Source organism: Piliocolobus tephrosceles, chromosome 1 (assembly GCF_002776525.5).
Source record: "Piliocolobus tephrosceles isolate RC106 chromosome 1, ASM277652v3, whole genome shotgun sequence".
Taxonomy (NCBI): Eukaryota; Metazoa; Chordata; class Mammalia; order Primates; family Cercopithecidae; genus Piliocolobus; species Piliocolobus tephrosceles.
Window position 1 is genome coordinate 73,354,965 of NC_045434.1, and position 22,683 is coordinate 73,377,647.

Below are 22,683 nucleotides of genomic sequence, written 5' to 3' on the forward strand. Positions count from 1 at the left end.
TATCTATCTATCTATCTATCTATCTATCTATCTATCTATCTATCTATGTATCTATACACTTTAAGTTCTGGGATACATGTGCAGAATGTGCAGGTTTGTTACCTAGATATACATGCGCCATGGTGTCTTGCTGCACCCATCAACCCATCATCTACATTAGGTATTTCTCCTAATGCCATCCCTCCTCTAGCCCCCCACCCACCAACAGGCCCTGATGTGTGACGTTCTCCTCCTTATGTCCATGTGTTCTCATTATTCAACTACCACTTGAGTGAGTGAGAACATGCTCACATCTGCTATCTTAGTAGCTCTGGTATCTCAGGCAAGTTGTTTGACTTTGTTAAACTTCAATTTTCACAATTATAAAATGGTAGGAGAGGTCATCTTTAGGTTTAAGATTAATTGAGATAATATATGTAAAATAATCAGTATCAGGCCTGGCACCTAGCAAGAGCTCAATGAATGTAGCTGGATGATGTTGATGTTGATGATGGCGATGATGATGATACCAAAATCCATTCTGGATTGGGATGAGAAAGAGTAAAGTTCAACCTCAAAACCTTCATCACACCATTTTTGAAGGCAGATTTCCAGAGTCCAATGTTAGTCTATTTGTTTGAATTACTGCCAAATTTTTTCCATCACTGCTAACAAAAAAAGTCTCAATTCTAAATTTTACAAACACTATCAAGTGTTTAAAACTTAGCCCTACATTTACACGCCCAGGTACAATTGTCCAGAGGCACACATTTAATGGGGCTGCACATACACGTCTGCTGACATCACCCTGTCGATGGTGCAAGCGTGTGTGTTAATACATTTCATACATTAAAGATGTAAATTTTATTCTTCAAGCTGAAAGCCAGGTGATTAATTCTCATAGCATAGTGATCAATTGGTGCAGATGCTCCACCTGTATTAATGTTTGTTTTTGTACACATTAGTAGCGGGAGTACACCAATAACGCAGGTGTCTGACACAGAGCTATGCAACATTCCCTTTAGCCGGCAAACATTGAGATCAGTAGTTAGGTTGCACGTAGCACTGCCAATTTTTTCAATTAGACCCATTATTGATTTGATGAAAAAGCAAATTAAACATACCATGGTGGTATGTAAATTGGTTAGAGAGAGCATAAGGTTCTGGTACAAAGCTTCAAAGGCATGAGCTATATGGCTTTCATCAGCAGTAACTCATAGGGGTTCCTGGCAATTGCTGCTATATATGGGGTTCTTAAGCTATGTGGGTTGCTAGCAAAACAATCACCTGGAAAGACTAGGACTATATTTTTAAAAATTCACAGCGGTTTTGCAGAAAGAAAAAGAATGCTGGAAATTAAACCTTGAGTGGCTATGGAGAAAACAAAAGGTATGGAAGCAGCATAAAATTGTTTTTGTAAAGTATGGCTCATTTTTATAAGGTTTGGCTCATTTTGCCTGCCCACCTGTATGGCATGCAAGGTGAATCAAACAGGGGTACATATGTGACATTTTACAAGTTGATTATGTTGATTCAAAAATTTGTGTTGACCTCTCTCTCAAGTGATTGCATGTTCTCATTGTCTAAATTTAAAGCCTGCTGGCTTGGTCTATAACCAGAGTCTAACCCAAGTTTTATACTATAATTCCTTAAAATGTAAACGAATGTTCTTTCTTTGATGAATGATGTTCTTCAGTTCTGCTAACAAATGAGGCAGAGGTTTTGAAAATGGATTTGTTTAACCTATACTATAGGTTTAACCAAAAGAAAGAAGCTAATAATTAAACCTTCTCATATATTTATCTTTACTGGATTACTCTATATCATGCAAATCCAGCTGAGATGTCATTTTCTTCAAGAAGTCTAACCTGATTCCAAATGTTAGAATTTCCACCATGGTACACCCATAGTACGCTGTGCTACTCCATCAGTGCACATAGAACACTGCTAAGAATGACTCTTTGCTTGCCTGTCTTCCCCAATAGACTCTAAGCTTTAGGAAAGTGTGCCCCCATTTACCCTACTTACTTTTGTATATGGCCTTGCAGAGTAATTACCATAAAGGTACCAAACACATTTAAAATAATTAAGGAAATCATGCAGTAAAAATTTTGTCACTTTTAAGTGAAAGTGTTTATTACGTAAGATTCCAAAGAATTTGCTTTTCTCACTGCAAATAAGGGACCTAGCAGGCCAAAGGATTGGTACTGCCAAATGTTAAGCTCTAAATTTTAGCTATATAGAATATGACAAATCTGTCAAGACAAACTGGAATCTCTCAATGACTATTTCAAGTGCCACCAAAATAAGTAGCAGGTGCACCAAGGTCATATAAATATGTTCTTCACATGTTATTTAGCAACTTACATAGGAGAAGGCAAATACCTTTTACAGAGAAGAAAGAAAAAGAACAAAAGTGATGTCCATAACTAGGTAAGGCTAAGACCAAAAAGAAAAATCAGAGAGTTGCAAATTTTAAATATCATCAGATCAATGATGGAAAAGAACTTTTTACATCAGAACTCAAAAGAAAGAGAAATAGATAAGAGAAAAATATTGGAAAGGAGGGAAAAGTATGAATATTGATTGCATTGGATAATCAAATAGAACCAAGAGAGATTGGGGAGGGTCCTCCATTTGTGATAGGACAATTTCTGCAAATAAATAAAGAAATAAAGGGACAAGTGTTACAGGTCATCAGCAAATATTGAGTTGCCAGGTGAGCATAATTAGAAAAAAGACATTCAGATCAGATAGTCCATCCAAACAATTACATTCCTTATCCTTTGAATTATAACATCTTATATCTACCAAGATTTTAGTATGTGCCCCAAATTAACACATTCTTTCTCTTTCCTGGCCATATTGGGGCACTGCATACATGCACATCTTCACAGAGAATGGCTTAGATCAAAAGAATACATTGCCCACACAGAGAAGCTCTAAAATGTGAAACTTAGAAAAATAAAGTTTTTGTTCACTTTTCCCCCTGAAGGAAAAGCATTCCATCTAAACACATGAGGATGGCATAAATCACCTGAAGAGTTCTCGATTGTTTTTGTTTTTCTTTATTTTTACACTTGTAAGTTCATTTTTTTTTAAAAAAGAGAGGAAATATAGAAGATTGGAGCTGGCACTGCCAGGAGTTTCTGATGGGAGACAGCATATGTTTTCTGTCACGTTGGCATCTGACTGCAACAGCCGTGCGGAAGTCAGTTCAAGTCCTTACATCAAAGTTTGCTTGCCATTGTGGGGACGTTGTTAGAAGTTGAAAAAAAGCAATGTCCATTTGAAGCTTGTCTGTGAACTTTGCATGAACCGCTAGGAATAATGTAGTGTGATGACAAGCCAGTTATACCTTCCACTAAATTTGCTGTCTGGAATGAACTGAAATAGTGTTTGGTTTGTGTAATTACGTCCATCTATCTTTATATTCCAGCGGCATATCGCAAATTGAAAATACTAAAAATTGACTGTTGGTTCTGATATTTAATGATTGCCAAAGACAAGACGATGATTTATTGGTTACTTACCGATGTGACACATTTGCATCTTATTAGACGGAGATTACTATTCCTTAAAATGCGGACGAGGCCTGATCATGTCTGATGGATTGATTTGATTTGCAAATGTAATCAAACTAATAAGAGGGAAAAAATGAGCAATAATGCCTTGTTTTTCAACTGGCAATCACTCCGCTGCCAACAAGGCTGATATCCCTGACTAAGCAGCCTTTACACAGTCTTCCTGTCGCCTCAAATAAACAAAGGGATGCTAAGAGCTTGATAAGAGGATAACAAGCCAAGTATGGACGCAACATGGAGCCCACACCTCTGAACTGTGCTGTTGCCGGAGAGAACAAAAGTCAACGGCAGGAGATATAACACAACCTTAACAATCTCGAGAAAAACAATGGCTATAATCAGTTCTATATTCCCATATTAAGTCATGGTCAATGAAGAACCTTTTCTTAAAGTAAAGACACTGCCATCCTCCTTAATGCAGAAAATAGGTCTCTGTTCATAAAGGGACCCCATTTCTGGATTAGTTTAACTATTTAAAATCCAAATGGTTTCAGAACAACCATGTATATAGAGTTTGAGAACAGCATAAAAGCCCTTTCAGGCAGATTCTGGCTCTCAGTTTAGTCCACAGACTATGGCTGATAATCAGAACATGGGAATAGAGAGCCGCAGAACAGTCAATGCTGAAATACTAGGCCAGGAGGCATGGTTGACATCTGACTTATATCACTCTCAAAACACTTCTTCAAGACTCTTGACTATGTGAGACAGAAGAATTAAAATTAGGATCATGAATAGGCTGCAGAACAATAGTCTCGAAATAAAATTTCAAAAAATATTTTGATAATGCATAAACCATGTACCATAGTCATAAAATACTCACAGAGACTGTCTCCCAAGAATAGCAGTGTTAGTAAAGCTTATCATATAGTAGGCTCTTAATATACACTTTGTTTAGTGCATAAATGAATAGGCATGAGCTTGCTACAAAAATATATTGCACATGGTATTTTTGTTGAGGAACTGAATATTACAAAGTGTTTAGGAAAATGTCAAACTGAATTTATAAAGCTTATTTCCATATTCAGATGTCTCAAAAAATATCCTAGTTGATATTTTGTGATAACCTGGCTACCCATTCTCAGGCCATATAAAATGTACTCAACCATACAATATAGTACAGTTAGATTCAAATTAAATAATAAATAATTCTATTCTAACTATAAAAAATTGCCTTGGCAATTTGAGTTAAAGTTTCATGGCAAATACACAGATATGTTAAAACCCTCAGAGTGTAAAGGGTCAGACAACCGATTGGGTTAATTAAAACCCGTGGATTATTCACAAGCTAATTTTAACCAAATGTTATGTACTGATCTGCCAGAAACAGTGTTTGTTCACAGATAGCATCAGTGCTTACATGGTATTGTTCAAAGATGCTTCTATTTTGTGCAGAGAGATATAGTAGAGAGGCTGACTGAGATTTATTATTGGGGTGTGCCTTTAAAGCATCTTTAAATTCATGTTATTTTATCCTTCTGCTGTCTTTACTATTTAGCTCTGCATCAAGATCCTTGGCAGTTGTTCCAGCAACAAAATTCTCGACCACTTGGGCTGTTGGCCATGTTCCCCAATCACAAATCTCAGTCAGTCTCTCTACTACATCTCTCTGCACAAAATAGAAGGAATCTGAACCATATCTATAAATTAATAATCCTTCAGAAACGGGTTTGATCTGATATATTCACAGAGTATACCCAGGCTATATCAAATAACATAGCCTATTGTTTATACTTTGTGACATATAATGTTTCAAATATACCAAAATAACTTTCCCAAAACATATTCACTGCTATTAATCTATCTTCAATATAACATATTGTCCATATAAATATGTGTGTGTGTGCATGTGTGTGTATATATGTATATATAAAAATAATGTGATATAGGAAAAAAGATGATAATTTTTAAATATCTAATACTATGCATAAGCAGGTATAGTATACTCTTCTGAAAAACTGTTAGGGATAATGATAAGTATCAGTAGTGCACAACTGAGCATTAATAGACCTGAGTTTTAGTCTCAACTCTGTCTCTGACTAGCTTGTGACCTCATGCAGATCATTCAACTTTCTTGATCTTAAGTGTGTTTATCCATAAACGAATGTGCAAGTAAAGTCATTTAACATTTGTTGAACATTTGAAATTATATGTCAAAGATTGGACTGGGCACTTTGCCTATGTTAGCTCATTGGATTATCTCAGATATCCATACAGTAGGTATTGCTAACCCCAACTTATATATGGGAAAACTGAGTTCATGGGATGTGGCAATACTAAGATTTGAACGAGGGTCTCTAACTACAAAGACAGTACATTGCTGACTTCAATATGGTGCCTCCCCTTAAAATACAAAGGTCTAGCAAATTATCTCTAAAGGCCATTCCAGCTCTATCATTACAGAATTGACTTTTTGGGGAAAAGGATCTAGCCTTGATATTATTCCATATATTAGAAAAGGATATTAGAAAGCTTCCTCTAGACATGCTTTTAAATAAACAATCATATTTTGAAAGTTTGGGAACATTTATTATAAAGCTCTCATTTTTAGAATAACAGCAATTCACAGAAACAAAGCTGAGAAATCTGAAGTAATTCTTCTATGTTTTTCCCCAAAAGATGAATCTAGAAAACATTGCACTTGAAGCTCTGAGACTGCATTCCTCTTTTAGGTATACAAGTCTGTGCTGAGGATACCCTGCCACTGACTGGGCTTTGCCATGACACAGACAAATCACAAGAGTAAGAGCAGCTTGACTTTTTTTTTTTTTTTTCCTAAAATGCTGACCATGTCAGGAAGAGTTAGTTTCTCCGGGAACTCACAGCTGCTCCTTCTCCCTCTCTCCCTCTGCAGCCCAGGCCACCATGTGCCCTGGCACAAACGTGCTGACTGGTGGAGGAGGCCCAGCACTTCAGGTAATTAATCCTTTCCTAATGTAGGTTAAGCAGGTGTGAAGCCTCCCTCATATGGAGAGGAGGTGGCTGCTCTTTGGAGACACCCCTAGTGTTACGGTATTTAATTGGGCTCAGATGGTTCTCAGAAACTGGGTAGGTGTGTTGCTGACCTGGACATTCAGTTTTCAACTTGTTTAAGCTAAATCCAGTTGACAAAATTGGTCCTTTCCCCTTCTTGGCTTTCTAATATTAACAATTTGTGGTTGTCAGAATAATGTCCATTCTGGCAATGAAAATATAAGTTCCTCATTGGAAGCAAAGTTATGTCATTAATGGAGACTAGCAGAGTTTAAGATTAAGTTGAATTGACTATTGCTCTCTGAATTATCATGGATTGGGTTTACTCATTATATTTCTCTCCTTTCCCAAATACAATGCACTAGTAGTTTTAAATTCATATGAAAATAATATTTTACTGCACCATAAGAGATCCAAGTGTACATAAAAAGCTAAAACAAAACCCCTACTTAGAGTTTATATACTTTGTATATCATTCCTGACACTGGTTATAGGAAAACAAAAAACAAAAAAACCTGGCAAAAATTAACATAAAAGTTGTGGACTACTCCAGAAACCAAAAATTTTAAAAGTGTGTTTTTTACTGGGGGAATAAAAGTTTTCTTCTTAAGAGTCATAGCAAAGTAGGTATAAACAAATGGAGGTGTTATGACCATTCAGCGTACAACATAGGGCTGCTTAGACAGTTGCCAATGAGTGATTTTGGCAGGTTAAATTGGTTCTTCTAATTGAGGTTATTTATGATGACTGAATTGGGGTGGAAGCAGCATGATTTTAGTGAAATAATATTTCTATAAGAGTCTAGTGCTGTGGACACACTTGGTATGGTGTTAAGATATGTCATTTGAGGCCAAGTGCAGCGCCTCAGTCTGTAATCCCAGCACTTCGGGAGGCCAAGGTGGGTGGATTGTCTGAAGTCAGGAGTTTGAGACCAGCCTGGCCAACATGGTGAAACCCCTCCTCTACTAAAAATACAAAAATTAGCCAGACTTGGTGGCGGGTGCCTGTAATCCCACAGGCTGAGGCAGGAGAATCCTTTGAACCCAGGAGGCAGAGGTTGCAGTGAGCCAAGATTGTGCCACTGCACTCCAGCCTGGGCAACAAGAGTGACTCTGTCTCACAAAAAAAAAAGAAAAAAAAAATCTCATTTGAGCTGAGTGCAGTGGTTTATGCCTGTAATCTCAGCTACTTAGGAGGCTGAGGATGGAGGATTCTTAGAGCCCAGTAATTCCAGGTTGCACTGAGCTATGATCATGCCACTGCATTCCAGCCTGGGTGACAGAACAAAACTCCGTCTTTAAAAAAAATAAAAATAAATAAATAAAATAAACTAATTTGTAAAATGCCATTAATATCAATAGTTTGGGTCACTTTTGATGTCAGTTAGTACAGCTTTCCTGTTAGATTTGTTGAAAATTAAAGAAAAGAGAATAATAAAAATGTATACTTAAACGGAGAATAGTGCTTCGACTACATCTATGTGGACCCTTACTGAGATTAATAAGGAAAATTCATCGTTCACAAGAAAGTGGGAAATGAACAGCAAAGGAATTTGCTGTAGCTTTCGCCTTGCTCTCCTTTCACTGCCCTGATAATCCCTCAACAGAAGTGATGCAACAGTCTATTAGATCTCAATATCAAAAATATTCCCTGATATTCCTCATATCTTTAATTCCTCCCCAAGTGTCCATATTGAGTTCAGTTCAACTCCGTTTCTCTTTTCTTCATCCACACCAGCACCATTGCCTTTTACACATCAAAACCACACTTTTTTTCTTGAACCTGGTGGTTACTTATTCACTGAACCTTGGTCTAACAAGGAGGTAGGCTGACTCAGTCACATAAAAGAACACAGCCAAGGCTGATATTCTTAGGGGAAAAAAAGCAGACAGATGAGCAAAGGTACATGGCTTTTCTCTACTGAGGTTTCTGATCCAAAATTATTTCAAATTCTCCTTCTAGTGGAGAAAGCTCTATCCTTTAAAACACATACTCGCTTCACTATAAATCACTAGCACTTTCAAGATGACAATTCTATTTTGTGTTTAAAGTGACTTGAATAGTTCTCTTCCAAAGTAATTAGGTTACTTTCCAGTTTTCATGAACTAATTTTTATAGGTTCAAAGCTGGATTACCCAGCTATTATATGCACAAAATACAGTGTTATCATATCAGAAATTCTAAGTTCAGCTGAGTAATACAGGTGCCCTCTTAAAAAAAAAAAGGAAAAAAACCTGAATAGTTAAAACAATTTTAAGAAATCACTTCTCTGCCTGTTTAAAAAGTGCTTTAAATGACTATATTCTATAGAAAACTGTTTCTCAGATGCCTGATGTCTCCAGCTGCCACACAATTTATATCTCTTTCTTCTGCTCTTTGTTTTTCAGCCATTTTCCCTGAATGTCAAAGTCAATTTAGTGCATTTCACTTTGCTGAATAAATCAGAGGCGAAATCCTTGCTAAAAGTGAAAATTTGATTTGCTAAAAGGAGCTTAGGGCAACTATTAATCAATATATCCAGAGTGTCAAAGCCAAGGCCAGGATAGACATGCATTCATTTGGAGATTGGCTGAGGCAGATAAAGGGGGACGCAGGGGAAAAAGTGCAACCAGCCCACTGAAGGGAAGTGGGATTAGGGTTGGAGAGAGGGTCAAAATGGAGCAAAGGGGAAACCAAAACATTCTATGCATCGTATTCTGCATTCCTCCCCCAACTTTTCTCTTAGAGGTGGAAAAAGCTTTTTTAATCAAGTATTTAAGCATATATGAATTACACTAATTATGCCAGCTTTTATATAACAATTTTCTCACAAGACCCACAAGGTTTTCTCCCTTTAACTTATCAAGTAGCTTAAGAATAACTAAAAAGTCAGAGGTAACAGCTCTATTAACAAAAAAGAAGAATGCCAGAAAACAAAATATGCCAGGTCTATAGGATATTGATATTTTGATAATCCTCAGGTAAGTTTCAGGAAATTTCAGGCTTCTAAAAGATTACAATACATAGTGAAATGAATGATTGAGCTCATCCTGTCACTTTATCGTTCGAAAGAGCTTAGCAATTACCATGAACTTGCCTTAAAATGATAACATATTTTAGGACATAGTACATATAGAAATCCTCAGTACTCAGGAATTGCTTTCAAAAGTATTGGGAAATCTTTCTCTATGTAAAATAATTCAAAAGTTCCAATTTTAATCTTTTCAAAATGCAGTTCAACTCAGGTCATCTTCAGTTAAAACTTTCAATAGCACTTCACTGCCTTCAGAATAAAATTTGTTTTCCTTAGCATGATATTGAAAGTTTTTCATGATGGGATCCTTGCAGATCTCCCCAGCCTCAAGTCACATCTTCTTCCCATGCTCCTCCTTCTAAGTCTCCATGTGACTCTGTAGGAGAGGACTATCATAGCCCTCGTCATTCAGTTATAGTTGTCAAATCATCTCTCACACCACACTGTGAAGAACTTAAAAGCAGAACTTGTGCTGTATTCATGTGTGCATCCTTAGTGCATAGGGTCTGACATAGAGCTCATTAAATGCTTATGCATGGAAGGAAGGAAGGAAAGGGAGGCAAGAAGGAGGGAGGAAGAAACTAAGAAGAGACTGTTAAGTGGTAGAGCTAACATTTTGCATATGGTTGAAAGTCTTGCACAACTACTCACTTCTGCTCCAATTTACCTATAACTTTCAATCAGATTAATTGCCCGGTGATCTGAAGAGAGTCAGAGAGGGGGAGCATCCAATCTTAGCAACCAATCATTTAAGAACTTTGCCAGCTCTTCATATGGGTGGCTAGTGATTGACTTGTTTTAGTAAAATTTGTAATCAGGAATCTTTAGAATACACTTTAGTACAAACACATTGATTTTTATTGATTTAAAGATGGGTTACACATTTCCTTTTAAATTCATTCTCCTTCCCTTTAATCTTTCATTTTTTAATGTATAGATAAGATTTAATGATAGGGCAAATATGTTACATTTGCCTTAATTTGTTATAAAACGGAGGTAGGTAATCTGGAACAAATGACAATGAACAAGAGAAAAGCAGACAAGGAATGAAAGAAAGATATAAGGAAGCCACTGTTAAAAAACCAAAGCAAACAAAACCAAAACAAAACAAAACAAAAAAACACATTAAGTATACTATGTGTCTAAGTATCATTATCAATCGTGTGTGTCAAGGTTCCTGACTCTCAGGTTTACTCATCTATAAAGTGGGACTAATAAGATTAAAACTTACCTACAGAATTGTTGTGGACATCACATAAAAGTTTATAAGGGTCTTTTGTAAACAATAAATAACTATGGAAATGTTAGTTATTTTTATACTTGAAGTTTAATCCCATGAAAAAAAATACAGCTGAATAAATTCTGGAACTAATAAAGTTGTAAACCAAGTAGATGATCACAAATATATGCACACACATGTATATGTATTTATGCAGACATAGATCCATCATTCAGGGTAGATGTCATGTCATGCACATCTTTTAAATTTCCCATAGTATGAAGTATAGTGTTAGATATACAGCAGACACTCAAATACTTAAATCGCATTCAGTGATTACTATGAAATAATTATTCCACTTTGATCACAGGTATACAAGAGCATGGTTAAGTATGGATGGCAAATATGTTCTGGGGAGTCCTGGGAACCAGCAAAAGCAATGCTGGAATGGAGATCACATGAGCATAGCATATTTAGTATGATGACAGAATTGTATGTTAGGTCAAAAACAATGGCGTGAGTGGTGACGACAGGCCTCTCTGAGCATTTTTCACAACTTTGGCTTGTCTTTTGAACTAGATCTCTGTCTAGGAAACCTAGCTACTCCTCTGTTGGTCTACATTTTTGTTTCCAGCAAGGGTAGCTGCAGAAATTACAGTCCCTGAGTAATACTTCAGATTATTTTTTTCAAAACTTATTTCTCAACTTACTGGTTCCTGTTTCTTTGCCATAGTTGTGACTTCAGAAACTACTAAATTGGTAAACTTTCAGTTGTTTTAGGCTTGACCAAAGAGGCTGGACTAAATCGTTTAGACACTAATGGTCCTGCCCATATAGAATAAAATTATGACAATATCTACACAATGATTATCTTGGTTAAATAAGCTTTTCTCCCCTCTCTAATAAAATTGATGTTTGTTCTGAATTTTTATAAATTGCTTTTATGAATATGAACGTTTTAGGTCACTTGGTTTTAATTGCAACGACAGTCTATGGCAGTACCTTGAAAATAAAAATGAACAGTGAATTCTGTACATTTAGTTCATGCTTTATAATTTAAAAATTATTTATACATATAAATAATTTGCATATGCATTTTTTTCCTCATTTGATTTCTATTTTAACTGATAGTGAGAGTAATTAAGTAACTTACAAAATATTACTCAACTACAGCTCAAGTTTTCTGATTTTGCTTTCAGAATTATTTGACCTTTATTAATCACAACTACAGGTATACAGGTATATAACTATCAGGTACATTAAAAATAACCTTTAAATATTTCATGATTGAATACTCTTTCTTTCTTTTTTTTTTTTTTTTTTTTTTTTTTGAGGTGGAGGCTTGCTCTTGTTACCCAGGCTGAAGTGCAGTGGCAGGATCTTGGCTCACTGCGACCTCCGCCTCCTGGGTTCAAGTGATTCTCCTGCCTCAGCCTCCTGAGTAGCTGGGATTACAGGCACCCACCACCAAATCCGGCTAATTTTTGTACTTTTAGTAAAGACGGGGTTTAGCTATGTTGGGCAGGCAGGTCTCAAACTCCTGACCTCAGGTGATCCACCCGCCTCAGCCTCCCAAAGTGCTGGGATTACAGGCGTGAACCACCGCGCCCGGCCCATAATTGAATATTCTCATAATTTAAACAGTCTTATTAAGTGCCAAGGTTTTGGGTCTTATATTTAACTTTCTTCCACTTAACTAAAAGACTTAACTACTTCACAGTTCTAAAATCATTAGGTTACATATACAAAAGAAAAGTTAATCCTAAAAAAGAAGGCTGCAAGTGTTTTAATTCATTCATAGCAAAGTAGAAATATTTTAAGTCCATGTAAATTGAGTTACGGGATGGAGTAGAGGGTGGAAACTTAGAGCCAATTAAGAGTTTCGTGCTATGCATATTTTTAGTCAGCGAATCAATAAATATTTATCAAGTGCCAATGATACAGATCCAAAACAGAATATAAGGTGTGACTAACATATGGTATAACTCACCCTTAGTCAACCACGTCCTGTGTCCTGCACATCAAACCTTAATCACACACATATACACATGGAAACATAGTTTACATTATAAATGGAAACATAACATTAAATTCTTTCTGCCACATTTTATTGTGCTTTTGCATGTATCCTAATTACTTAATGGTGCTACCATTTTAAGATGGGTATTTTACCCATCAATACCCAGTAATGAGTATTTTAAAAATGAAGCCTCCATAATTTTGGTTGGTGGATGATATAATCTTAAAAATTGGACTCTCTAAAATTTATTAGAACAATAAATAAATCTTCAAGCAGTATCTTTAGCAATAAATATTTACACATGCTTGGCTATTCTTTTCCAAAGCTTATACCCTAAACATAGAAACAGTTTATCCGTGTTCTTTATAGATTCCTTTCATTGCTAGAAAAGTCTAAATGCTTCTGAGAAAACTATAAAAAGCTAAGTCAATGAGCAATTTTTGATATGTTTTCCTAACTGAATGTTTTTATTTAAAAAAATGTTTCAGGGCAAATAGTAAATATTGGTTTCTATGGCTTAGATTTCTGTTTCTTATGTGAATACATATACTTAAAGACTCTTTTATTACATCATCTTCTTTATGTAGTTTTATTTTTTAGAGTTTAATATCTCCCGCCTCCAGTTGATAGGAAGAAAAATTATAGGTATTTTTTTTATTTGATATCATTACAATAGAGATCATTTGAAAAACGTAACTGAGGCCCCCAAACTTGAGCAAAGTCCTCCTTCTTCAATGGGTAATTATTTAATTTGTCATGCTAAAAATAAACAAGCAGACCTGAAGATTTGCCATATTAAACAAAGACAATTTTTTCTAAAATACATTCATTCATTTAATTGTTAAAATACCATTTTGTTATTTTAAACTAAGTTGTCTGGCAAGATCCATAAATATATTTAAGCCACTTATATAGGTCAGCTAATATGGGTTATGCTTTTTAAAGCACCATCTGACTAAGCACATTCTGCATTTTGCTAACAAAGTTACAGTACATAATAATATTTTAATCAACCAAAAAGAACAATAACAGATCTGACTGTTGGGCTGATAATCGTCTTATCATACCCTGTGAAACCTAGCTCTAATATTTGACAGAGCCTCCATTACTTGGCAACCCATTCTAAAAAAGGCCAACAATGGAGAGGGAATGAAGTGGAGTATGCAGTACCTCCGTATCTACATAAAAGAGATTAGAGGCGACAGCATTCCATTTTACAGCTCAATCATATTGTGTTAGCATGCGCTTATCCGAGCGCGGACGAAATTGAAAGAGAAATAAAAAAGAGTCAGGCAGATAGGAACCAGAAAAGCGAGGCATGAGCAATTTCCAAGGATATAAAAGGATGCTAATGGCTGGGCCCTGTCATTCTTAAAAAGGGCTATTAGGGCACCATCATCTGTTCTTGTGCCCTTATGCTCCTCCAACTAAAGTCAAGCATTTTCTAAAGCCCTTGTGATCTTTTTTCTTCTAGAGATAAAGTATGGTCATGTTTCATAACAACACACTTTCCCATTTATATGATTTATTAATGTAAGTCAACTAATTCTATTTACTGATAAAAAAAAATCCCATTCCATATGTATTTTCTTCAATATCTTCTTTTGTGGTATTCTTCACTTTCTTAAAAAGAAAGTGTGCAAAAGTACATTCGAAGCAGCACAGAAAAACTACTCATTTTAGATGCTAAACTTCATTTTTAAAATATATATGTATGTGTATGGGTGTAATTACACAAACTGAGAACAGCATAAAGATAACAGGGGCTTGAATTTTAGTATATTAAAAAAATGACTTCACTTTAACATAAGCTTTACAGAAACAAAGAGTTTTAAAATTAAGACCAAGACAGATGAAATTTCAGCTCTGATTTGGCTTTAATTCCAGCTATAACTCCAGTTATCAGGATTGGTTCATGTTATTAAGAACATGATTTTACTTTTGTCGAGGCAGAAATGTGACTGTAATCTTTACTTTCTCCAGCCTTTACTTCCCTGTCTCTCAGGCCATATAGCTGTAGTGTGGTCCTCTACTGACCAACTTCCTGAACTCGGTAAGGCAGCACACTTTGATATCAGAACACCCCTCTCCTTCTACCTCAAGCACTGTATGGCCATAGGCATTGTTAAAAAAAAAAAAAAATTAAATTTCTGCTAACTCTTGTTTTGCTAATCCCTTTCTGAAAAGCCAAGATATTCCTTGCAATCATTTAAAACACCCTCAGGGTATCACGAAAATCAGAGCTGTGAATCACCACTCCACAGTGAACTCTTCTGACATTTGCTATAGAGAGAGAATAACGTCAGTCCCCACCAATTCTAAGCCTCAGCTTAAGACTGAACCCATAATCATATAGTACTTGTTTCCACCACTGGAAATGGTGTTACTCATAGTTATTTAAAGTTGCTATCTTTACAGAAGTCACTAGAGCCCCTTTACCGTGACAAGTCCCTTTGTAAGTTGCCATTTCTACTTGGATGCACAGTCGGACCTGAATATTTATCACTGACTTTCCTTACTAGAAAATTCAAAAGAAATTGTTGACTTTTATTGGTCTTCATTATGTTTTATCTGTATGATATCAAAATATTGGCTTTACAAATCTTTTATTTCAGGTGGAACTTGAGCAGAACTCTGAAATAATGGGTGGTTTGGAACCATAGTGACACAGTTTTCCACACTGTTATTAATAACAATATTATCATCATTATCATTTTGAAATAGGTTTTTTAAATGCAATCAACTGGAGACTGAAATATCTTGATTCTACTCCAGGAAGCCACTCTGAAGGTATGGGATACGGCTGTGAATTTGCGCTAGTGTTTTTTACCTCTCTCTGCCTCAGATCTCCCTATCTTTGAATTGAGATCCCTGATTTGTGGGTTAGAACAGCGGTTTTGAATTTTGGGGAGGAGCGTCAGGCTGGTGCGATTTTACCTCCTGGAGGACATTTGGCAGTGTATGAAGACAGTTTTGTTTCTCACAATTCAGGGGTGCTACTGGCATCTAGTAGGTACAGGCCATGGGTGCCACTAAACTTCCTGCAATGAACAGGGCAGCTCCTCATGACAAAGAATTATCTAGTCCCAAATATCAATAGTGCCAAGGCTGAGAAACCCTGGGTGAAAATAATGATATTTAAAATGTGTGTATACATATATCATAATGATATATTAATATAAATAATATATATCAATCATCTAAAAAAGTGTCTATGGACAGACACTTCAACGAATGCTAGTCTTGTTTCTTTTGTCTTTAAACCCTTCAAAAATGCTTTCCTTACAAGTAAGCTTTCATACACTGTTGAAGTAAATTCTGGCTGTTCCCACTGCCAAAGTCGACAATTGTCTTAACATCTTGCAGTAAATCCTTTCTTTTTATTTTTCTAAAAGTAATACAGATGTAATTACAATCCAACTGCAATATCAAATATCCACACGATCAAATTCTTTTTCTTCTTTTAGATGTAGTAATCCTTGTGTAGGTGTCTTCTAAAGAATACACAAGTTCATCTATTTAACTAGTTTTGACTTAATTTGGGGGGGCTTTATTAGCAAACAGTGTAAGACAAAGTAGCTGGCATAATACAGAGTGATGTTTAAATTAGTTTACAATTTGCTTGGCCTCATCTAGAACTGCAACGAACAAAGCCATTCAGAAATGTCAGCTGTGTTCCTAACCACTGTAACAAATTGTCGCCTGAACGCTGCACACCTAATGACTTCAAATTAGCTTCACTGCGATATCGCCTGACAGTTCGTTACGACTGTTAGCAACATAGCTGGCGTATCATGACCAATAAATTGGTTTCAGTGTGGGCTGCGAAAGGGACTTCCATCAATTTGATTAAAGAAATTACTGTAGCATTCAAAGCATAAAGACAAACTAGTTTAAGAAGACAGAAATAAGTTAACTGTACCAGAAAAACATTGCTCATCATTTGAAAACTTGTTTACAAACTATTTGAAAATTAAACTCTAACAAAAAATAATTCAAGTAGAATACTAAAATTTTCAAAACTTACAAGCATGTATACATTTGTTCGTATTACAGGATGGGTCAAGAAAAAAGAAGAGAAATATTTTTAAATGCTAACTTTAAATTACCATACAGGAAAAGTTACCATGTCCAATTAATATTTATTTTCACAATTTGTCTGTAAAGTTAAGATAAATATCTGATTGTAAACCAAAGCAAAGCTTGTGAATATGACTAGCAATAGATTATAACTAGCCACTATGAACAAAACTAGTGATTCTTAGTTGGGAAAATAGTACATTAGGCTAACGCTGACAAAAACATTTTTTAAAGTGAAAAGAAAAAGTAGTATTTGCTAGGAAAAAGGTAGGAATTTTGACCAAGGATAAAGAAATGTTTTAAATTTATATTCTCATTAGCTTACACTGGCAGTAGTACCTGTACATATGAAAAACTAACAAGAACTCAAGGTGGTACCAATATAAAAAATACAAAGTTTAAGGATTCTATTAGGATATGCAAAGCTCTAAATTACGATTGAAAATAAACGTAAAGATTTTTTTAAGTCCAAATGAGAAAACTTTGAATTTGCCCAAATATGTATACATAACCTAGGGAATTAATTGCAACCTTTTCTTTTTTTTTTTTTTTCAGAAAATGTACCTGGAATATGCTTCGCCCATCCAATGATAACCACCAACTCTCGGTCAGCCAAGTCACACAGTGTAGTGAGGGCTTTGATGTCACTGTCGGGGACAGTAGGGTCAGGCATGGCATAGATCTTCTCCGGTTCAGCCACCAACAAATGTGAGACAATCTTGTTATCTGCAGGATCAGACCAGAGCACTACAAGATCACTAGTAGTATCATCCCTCTTTTATAAACCCTAGAGTATTTTGTGTTTTGAAAAACAAAACACCAAATACCCTACAATAAACTCTAAATATTCCAACTATGGCTAAATAGGTATATATTAAACAGTGTGCAGGAAAACTCATAGCAAGACATATGCCTCCGCAGTCATGATAGAATGTAGTCTTTCTTTTTTTTTTCTTCTTTGCTCTACCTGCTTTTGCTGGAATGAAATGTCTGTCCTGTAGTGAAAATTTTTATAGCAAACAGATAAGACAAGTTAGATGCTTTCTGGGTTTGTGCTTTGATTCTTAAGTGGGATTTGGTGAAATAGATTAAATGGTATACAACAGCTTAAAATAAAACCCCTAGTAAACCATTGAAATATAGATCATAACACAGGAGGCAAAGAACTACTAATGCCCACAGTCATAATGGGCATGAAAGTCATTCATTGTCTTAATTCCTTTAAAGAAGAGCAAAGGTCAGAGCCCTTCTGCCTTGGTGAATTACTGACTATATAACTCTATCTCCGTGGGATGCATTAAATAGGAATTTCTTTTTTTCTCCCCCTCCCCACACACCCAGCCAATCTTCCAAATACAGCTAATATGTTTCCATAAAAATACTCCTCCTTAAATGTTACAGTCATTTTCTCTTCTGTATTGCAAATTTTTTAATCCTCTATTTTCATCTGTTGTCCTTAGTTCATTCTCTGGTTCAGATTTATCTGTCTTAAATTTGTGATATATGTTTTAAAAATCCTTCAAAAAATAAACACTAGAGACAAATGGAAAGCATCACATCAAATGTGTTTTATTGCTCAGGGGCATGTGAGAGTTTATGGAAGGGGCTGTAAAGTCTTGGTAACAGAATGATTTTTCTTGTTGGCCCTGTTTTCAATTTCTATATGTAGCTTAAGATTTTATACTTTCTCCTAAGTGAGGAGAAACAAACGGGTAAGAATAAACCCACATATTTAAATGTTCTATGTACTATTCTGTAGAAAACCAGGACTTTAAATGAGGTTCTTGTGAACACAGCCAAAGTTCCCAATGTGTTTACCAGACTATTTGCCTCTAAGTTTTTAACTTTTTTAACCCAATATAAAAAGACTTCACTTAACTTAGAATTAAATATAGCATTCTTAGGCCGGGCGCCGTGGCTCAAGCCTGTAATCCCAGCACTTTGGGAGGCCAAGACGGGTGGATCACGAGGTCGGGAGATCGAGACCATCCTGGCGAACACGGTGAAACCCCATCTCTACTAAAAAAATACAAAAAACTAGCCGGGCGAGATGGCGGGCGCCTGTAGTCCCAGCTACTCCGGAGGCTGAGGCAGGAGAATGGCGTGAACCCGGGAGGCAGAGCTTGCAGTGAGCCGAAATCCGGCCACTGCACTCCAACCCGGGCGACAGAGCAAGACTCCGTCTCAAAAAAATAAAAAAATAAAAATAAATATAGCATTCTTTTTATCTCCTTTCATGAAAGATTGAGGTTTGTCCAAGCTATAATTAGCATTTTTTCTAACAAAATATTTAAACATTTATGAATATGGCTCACATATTAATTAAGCTTATTTCAAATAGACAACAGATAATATTCAATCATCATCAAATTGAGTAGGCAGATTTGGGAGGAAATATTCCCAAATACTATGTAGACTAGAAAAGAATTAAAAATTAAATAGAGATTAATTTTTTTAATTTTTAATTTGGATTTTTGTTTGTATATGCTACAGAAACAACACCCTGTATTTTTAGATATGCTTGGAAAAGTTTCAACTTTCATTGCTCTGACAATGCAACAAAACCTGTCAGCAACCACTAGATTCTCAGGATTAGAAGAAAACACAATAGTAAAGGGCATAATAATATATCCAAAGGTAATCATGACTCTAGTTTTTCTCACTCACTTTATCCAAGTCAATGGATACTTGACATGAGAGGTCAGAGATATTTGGTTGAAGCTTAGAAATTCCCATCATTCAGAAAATGGAATAGCCGGCAGCACTGTTTCTAGGTAAATCTTATTTAATGTTTCCCTAATTAGAATCAATAGAACCCAATTTTCATTCTCGGGCCTTTGTAGTACACAATCAGTCAGGGTCCAGAAATCTCCCCAGCCACTTTCTCAGCAAAGCTCAGGCACAGTCTCTTGACACTTATCTGACAGGATCTGAAAATTAAGTTTTATAAATGTTTGTTACAAAAACACACTAATTGAATGGACTAAGGAAAATTAACACAGAGGCCTTTAGATAATGAGTAATGATTTATTAGGAGTCCTCTTTATCTCAGACAAATGGAGCTCACTGAAATTGCTGTAATCTTCTTAAAGGTACTTGACAAGCCACTTCCCAATTTCTCAGGTTTACGAAGAAAACCATAGATGTTTCTCTATCACTTCAACTTACACATGGGCTGGTGCTCATTTTTCTTTCAGTAGAAGCAATTATCAATGGTTTCAGTCAATGTTTGTATAAAATAAATGAGAAGCGGGCAGTCTGTATATTAGTGAATTCAGGAAAACTAAACCTCTAATGAAATTAAGCATTAGTGTTTATTGCATTTTATTGTATTATCAGAGAGTTTTTTATTATAATGTGCAAAATCTGCTTAATGCAGTCCTCGATTGTATTTGCAGAATGCCAAACAGCTTATGCAGGCTGAGGAGAAGATGCCAGATTGGACAATTGAAGGTATAATCAACATAATGTTTTTTGGAAAGGCAAAAGGAAACTATGCCATATGTTCACTTAAGCTTTAATTTTATGTAGAACTGGTTGTTTTTCCTTTGACATAGCTAAAATGTCCTTTCATTTACAGTTCAGGGTCTGTTTTATTTATTTAACATATTCCCATATGCTCACGTATGTATGATGCACAGCAGTGACCCCTCCTGGAGAATCTGAATTAGAAGTGGACACCTTCTCTTCCCTTGAAGGCAGATCAAAAATTACCCATGTCTTTCCTAGAACTGCTACAGATGCATTTTCCTCTGGTGAGTGCTGGTTGTGTCTTCTTAGACAATGACAGCTAAATTTGAAAACTGTTTCCACCAAAGCACTCCTCCATGCCCAGTAGGATCCCTATTCATAAACATCTGAAAACATTAGTTCTGTTGCACTACAACTACTAACTGATTTTCAGAAAATGGGATACAGTGATTGCCTCAATCTATATTCCAACTCTTTTTAGTTAATGGCAAAAAGAAGGGGGCTTGCATTTCAGCAATTTACTAGTCATCCTTTCAAATTGCAGCTTGGCTCCATAAAACCATGAGCTCTTTAAAAACAATGCATACTGTACATAAGGGCATCTCAGATGGAACCAGCAACCTATGCTTGTTATTAGCAGTGCCCATTCTTGTTTTAATCTATTGCTAGCTAGTGTGTTAACCTTCTATAGCTCCAAATTAATGAGGCCCCTAATGTATTTTCATTGGGAGGTTGAGCAGTCAAACTCATTTAGTTAGTGAAAACTACAAAAATCACTTTCTTGTGAAATCTGAATCTAACAGCTCCAATGAACTAATGATCACAGTATGATCCATTTTATGTACCTCTGCAAATAAAGATAACCAGTAAATGTAAAATTCACACTATATAAGCTATGCATTAATATGCTTATGCTTCCACAAAATGACTAGGTAAAAAAAGGCTGGAGAGAGAAAACCACAGATATCTCTAAAAGAAAGAACAAGATAATAAGGGAGTCCCCGCCGCTCCTCACAGACAATCCTTGGGAATAGAGCCACCGTCCTCCAACAAAGAGAAGTCTCCTTGGAGTCAGTAGGGATGGGCATGCCAAAGCTGATGTATATAGAGCCAACTGGGAGGATTTCATGTTCTGGGAAGCCAGACACATCTGCTGTACTTACATGGCTTTTTGGCTGGCTGAACCAGCTGAGGGTTCAGGTATGGGCTGTTCTCCGCATCTATCCTGCGCTTGTACTTCTGCCGACCTCCACGTACTCTGTCAAGACGCACCCCTGTGAGCAAAGACAGGCAGCGGCTTACTATTAAGGTAGCTATGTTTCAGACCAATCAAATACAAATATATACCTATTGTATCCCCCAAGCACACATAGGTGACAAACAGTAGAATGCTGAATGAACCAGGAGTACTCAAATAATGTAAATAAGTGGTGGCTAAATCAAAATTGCCAGAGGTGGAAAACCAAATCTACCAGCAGATGACAGATCCAAAAGACATTTATGCAAAGCCATCAAGGTCACTATTTGCACATCAAAGAAAAGACAGATTTCCACGTAGATTAATACAAAGAAGCCGCTATTTGGTGCTAGTATAGTTTCTTATATTAAAGACACTGGCATTTAGTATCCTCTTCATCAGTCAGCCCTGAAAGCTTAATGTGTAGGACTGAGTAGACCAAGAGCTATCCAACTTTGCTCCAGTCTGCCAGAGGCCTCAGTGTGGACCTGTGGAATTGAGATGAATAAAGAGCACCTATGTGCTGGGGAGGAGGGAGGCTGGAATTACACTACACAAGATTCAGTCCTGAGAGACACAAGAATTGTTCCATATCAAAATGTCAATATGTCTCTGAAGGGGAATGTTATTTACAATTTTGGCACAAATTTATATTTCCTCTCATATGTGAGAAAACTGAGAGCAGGTTTGGGCTGAACACAGGATAGAAAGAGGAGCTTCTCGGCCAGGTGCGGTGGCTCATGCCTATAATACCAGCACTTTGGGAGGCTGAGGCGGGTGGATTACCTGAGGTCGGGAGTTCAAGACCAGCCTGACCAACATGGAGAAACCCCATCTGAACTAAAAATACAAAATTAGCCGGGTGTGGTGGCGCATGCCTGTAATCTCAGCTACTCGGGAGTCAGGCAGGAGAGTCGCTTGAACCTGGGAGGTGGAGGTTGCAGTGAGCTGAGATTGCGCCACTGCACTCCAGCCTGGGTGACAGAGTGAAACTCTGTGAAAGGAAGAAAGGAAGAAAGAGAAGGGAAGGGAAGGAAAGGGAAGGGAAGGGAAGGGAAGAGAAGGGAAGGGAAGGGAAGGGAAGGGAAGGGAAGGGAAGGGAAGGGA

At 36.4% G+C, this 22,683-nt stretch overlaps 1 protein-coding gene across 11 annotated transcripts in view; it reads right to left on the reverse strand.

The window, feature by feature from the left end:
* The window catches only part of ESRRG (estrogen related receptor gamma), a 597,265-nt gene that overhangs the window by 43,566 nt on the left and 531,016 nt on the right, over positions 1–22,683 (reverse strand). For 10 of the 11 annotated variants that reach the window (XM_023203733.1, XM_023203731.1, XM_023203728.2 and 7 more), the window contains 2 exons: positions 21,503–21,613; positions 17,433–17,594 (listed from right to left, as the gene is read on the reverse strand). In XM_023203733.1, the coding sequence (XP_023059501.1) occupies positions 17,433–17,594; positions 21,503–21,613 (273 nt within the window). Of the gene's footprint in view, positions 1–17,432; positions 17,616–21,502; positions 21,614–22,683 lie in introns of all 11 variants that reach the window. The other variant, XM_023203725.2, reaches the window with a different exon arrangement.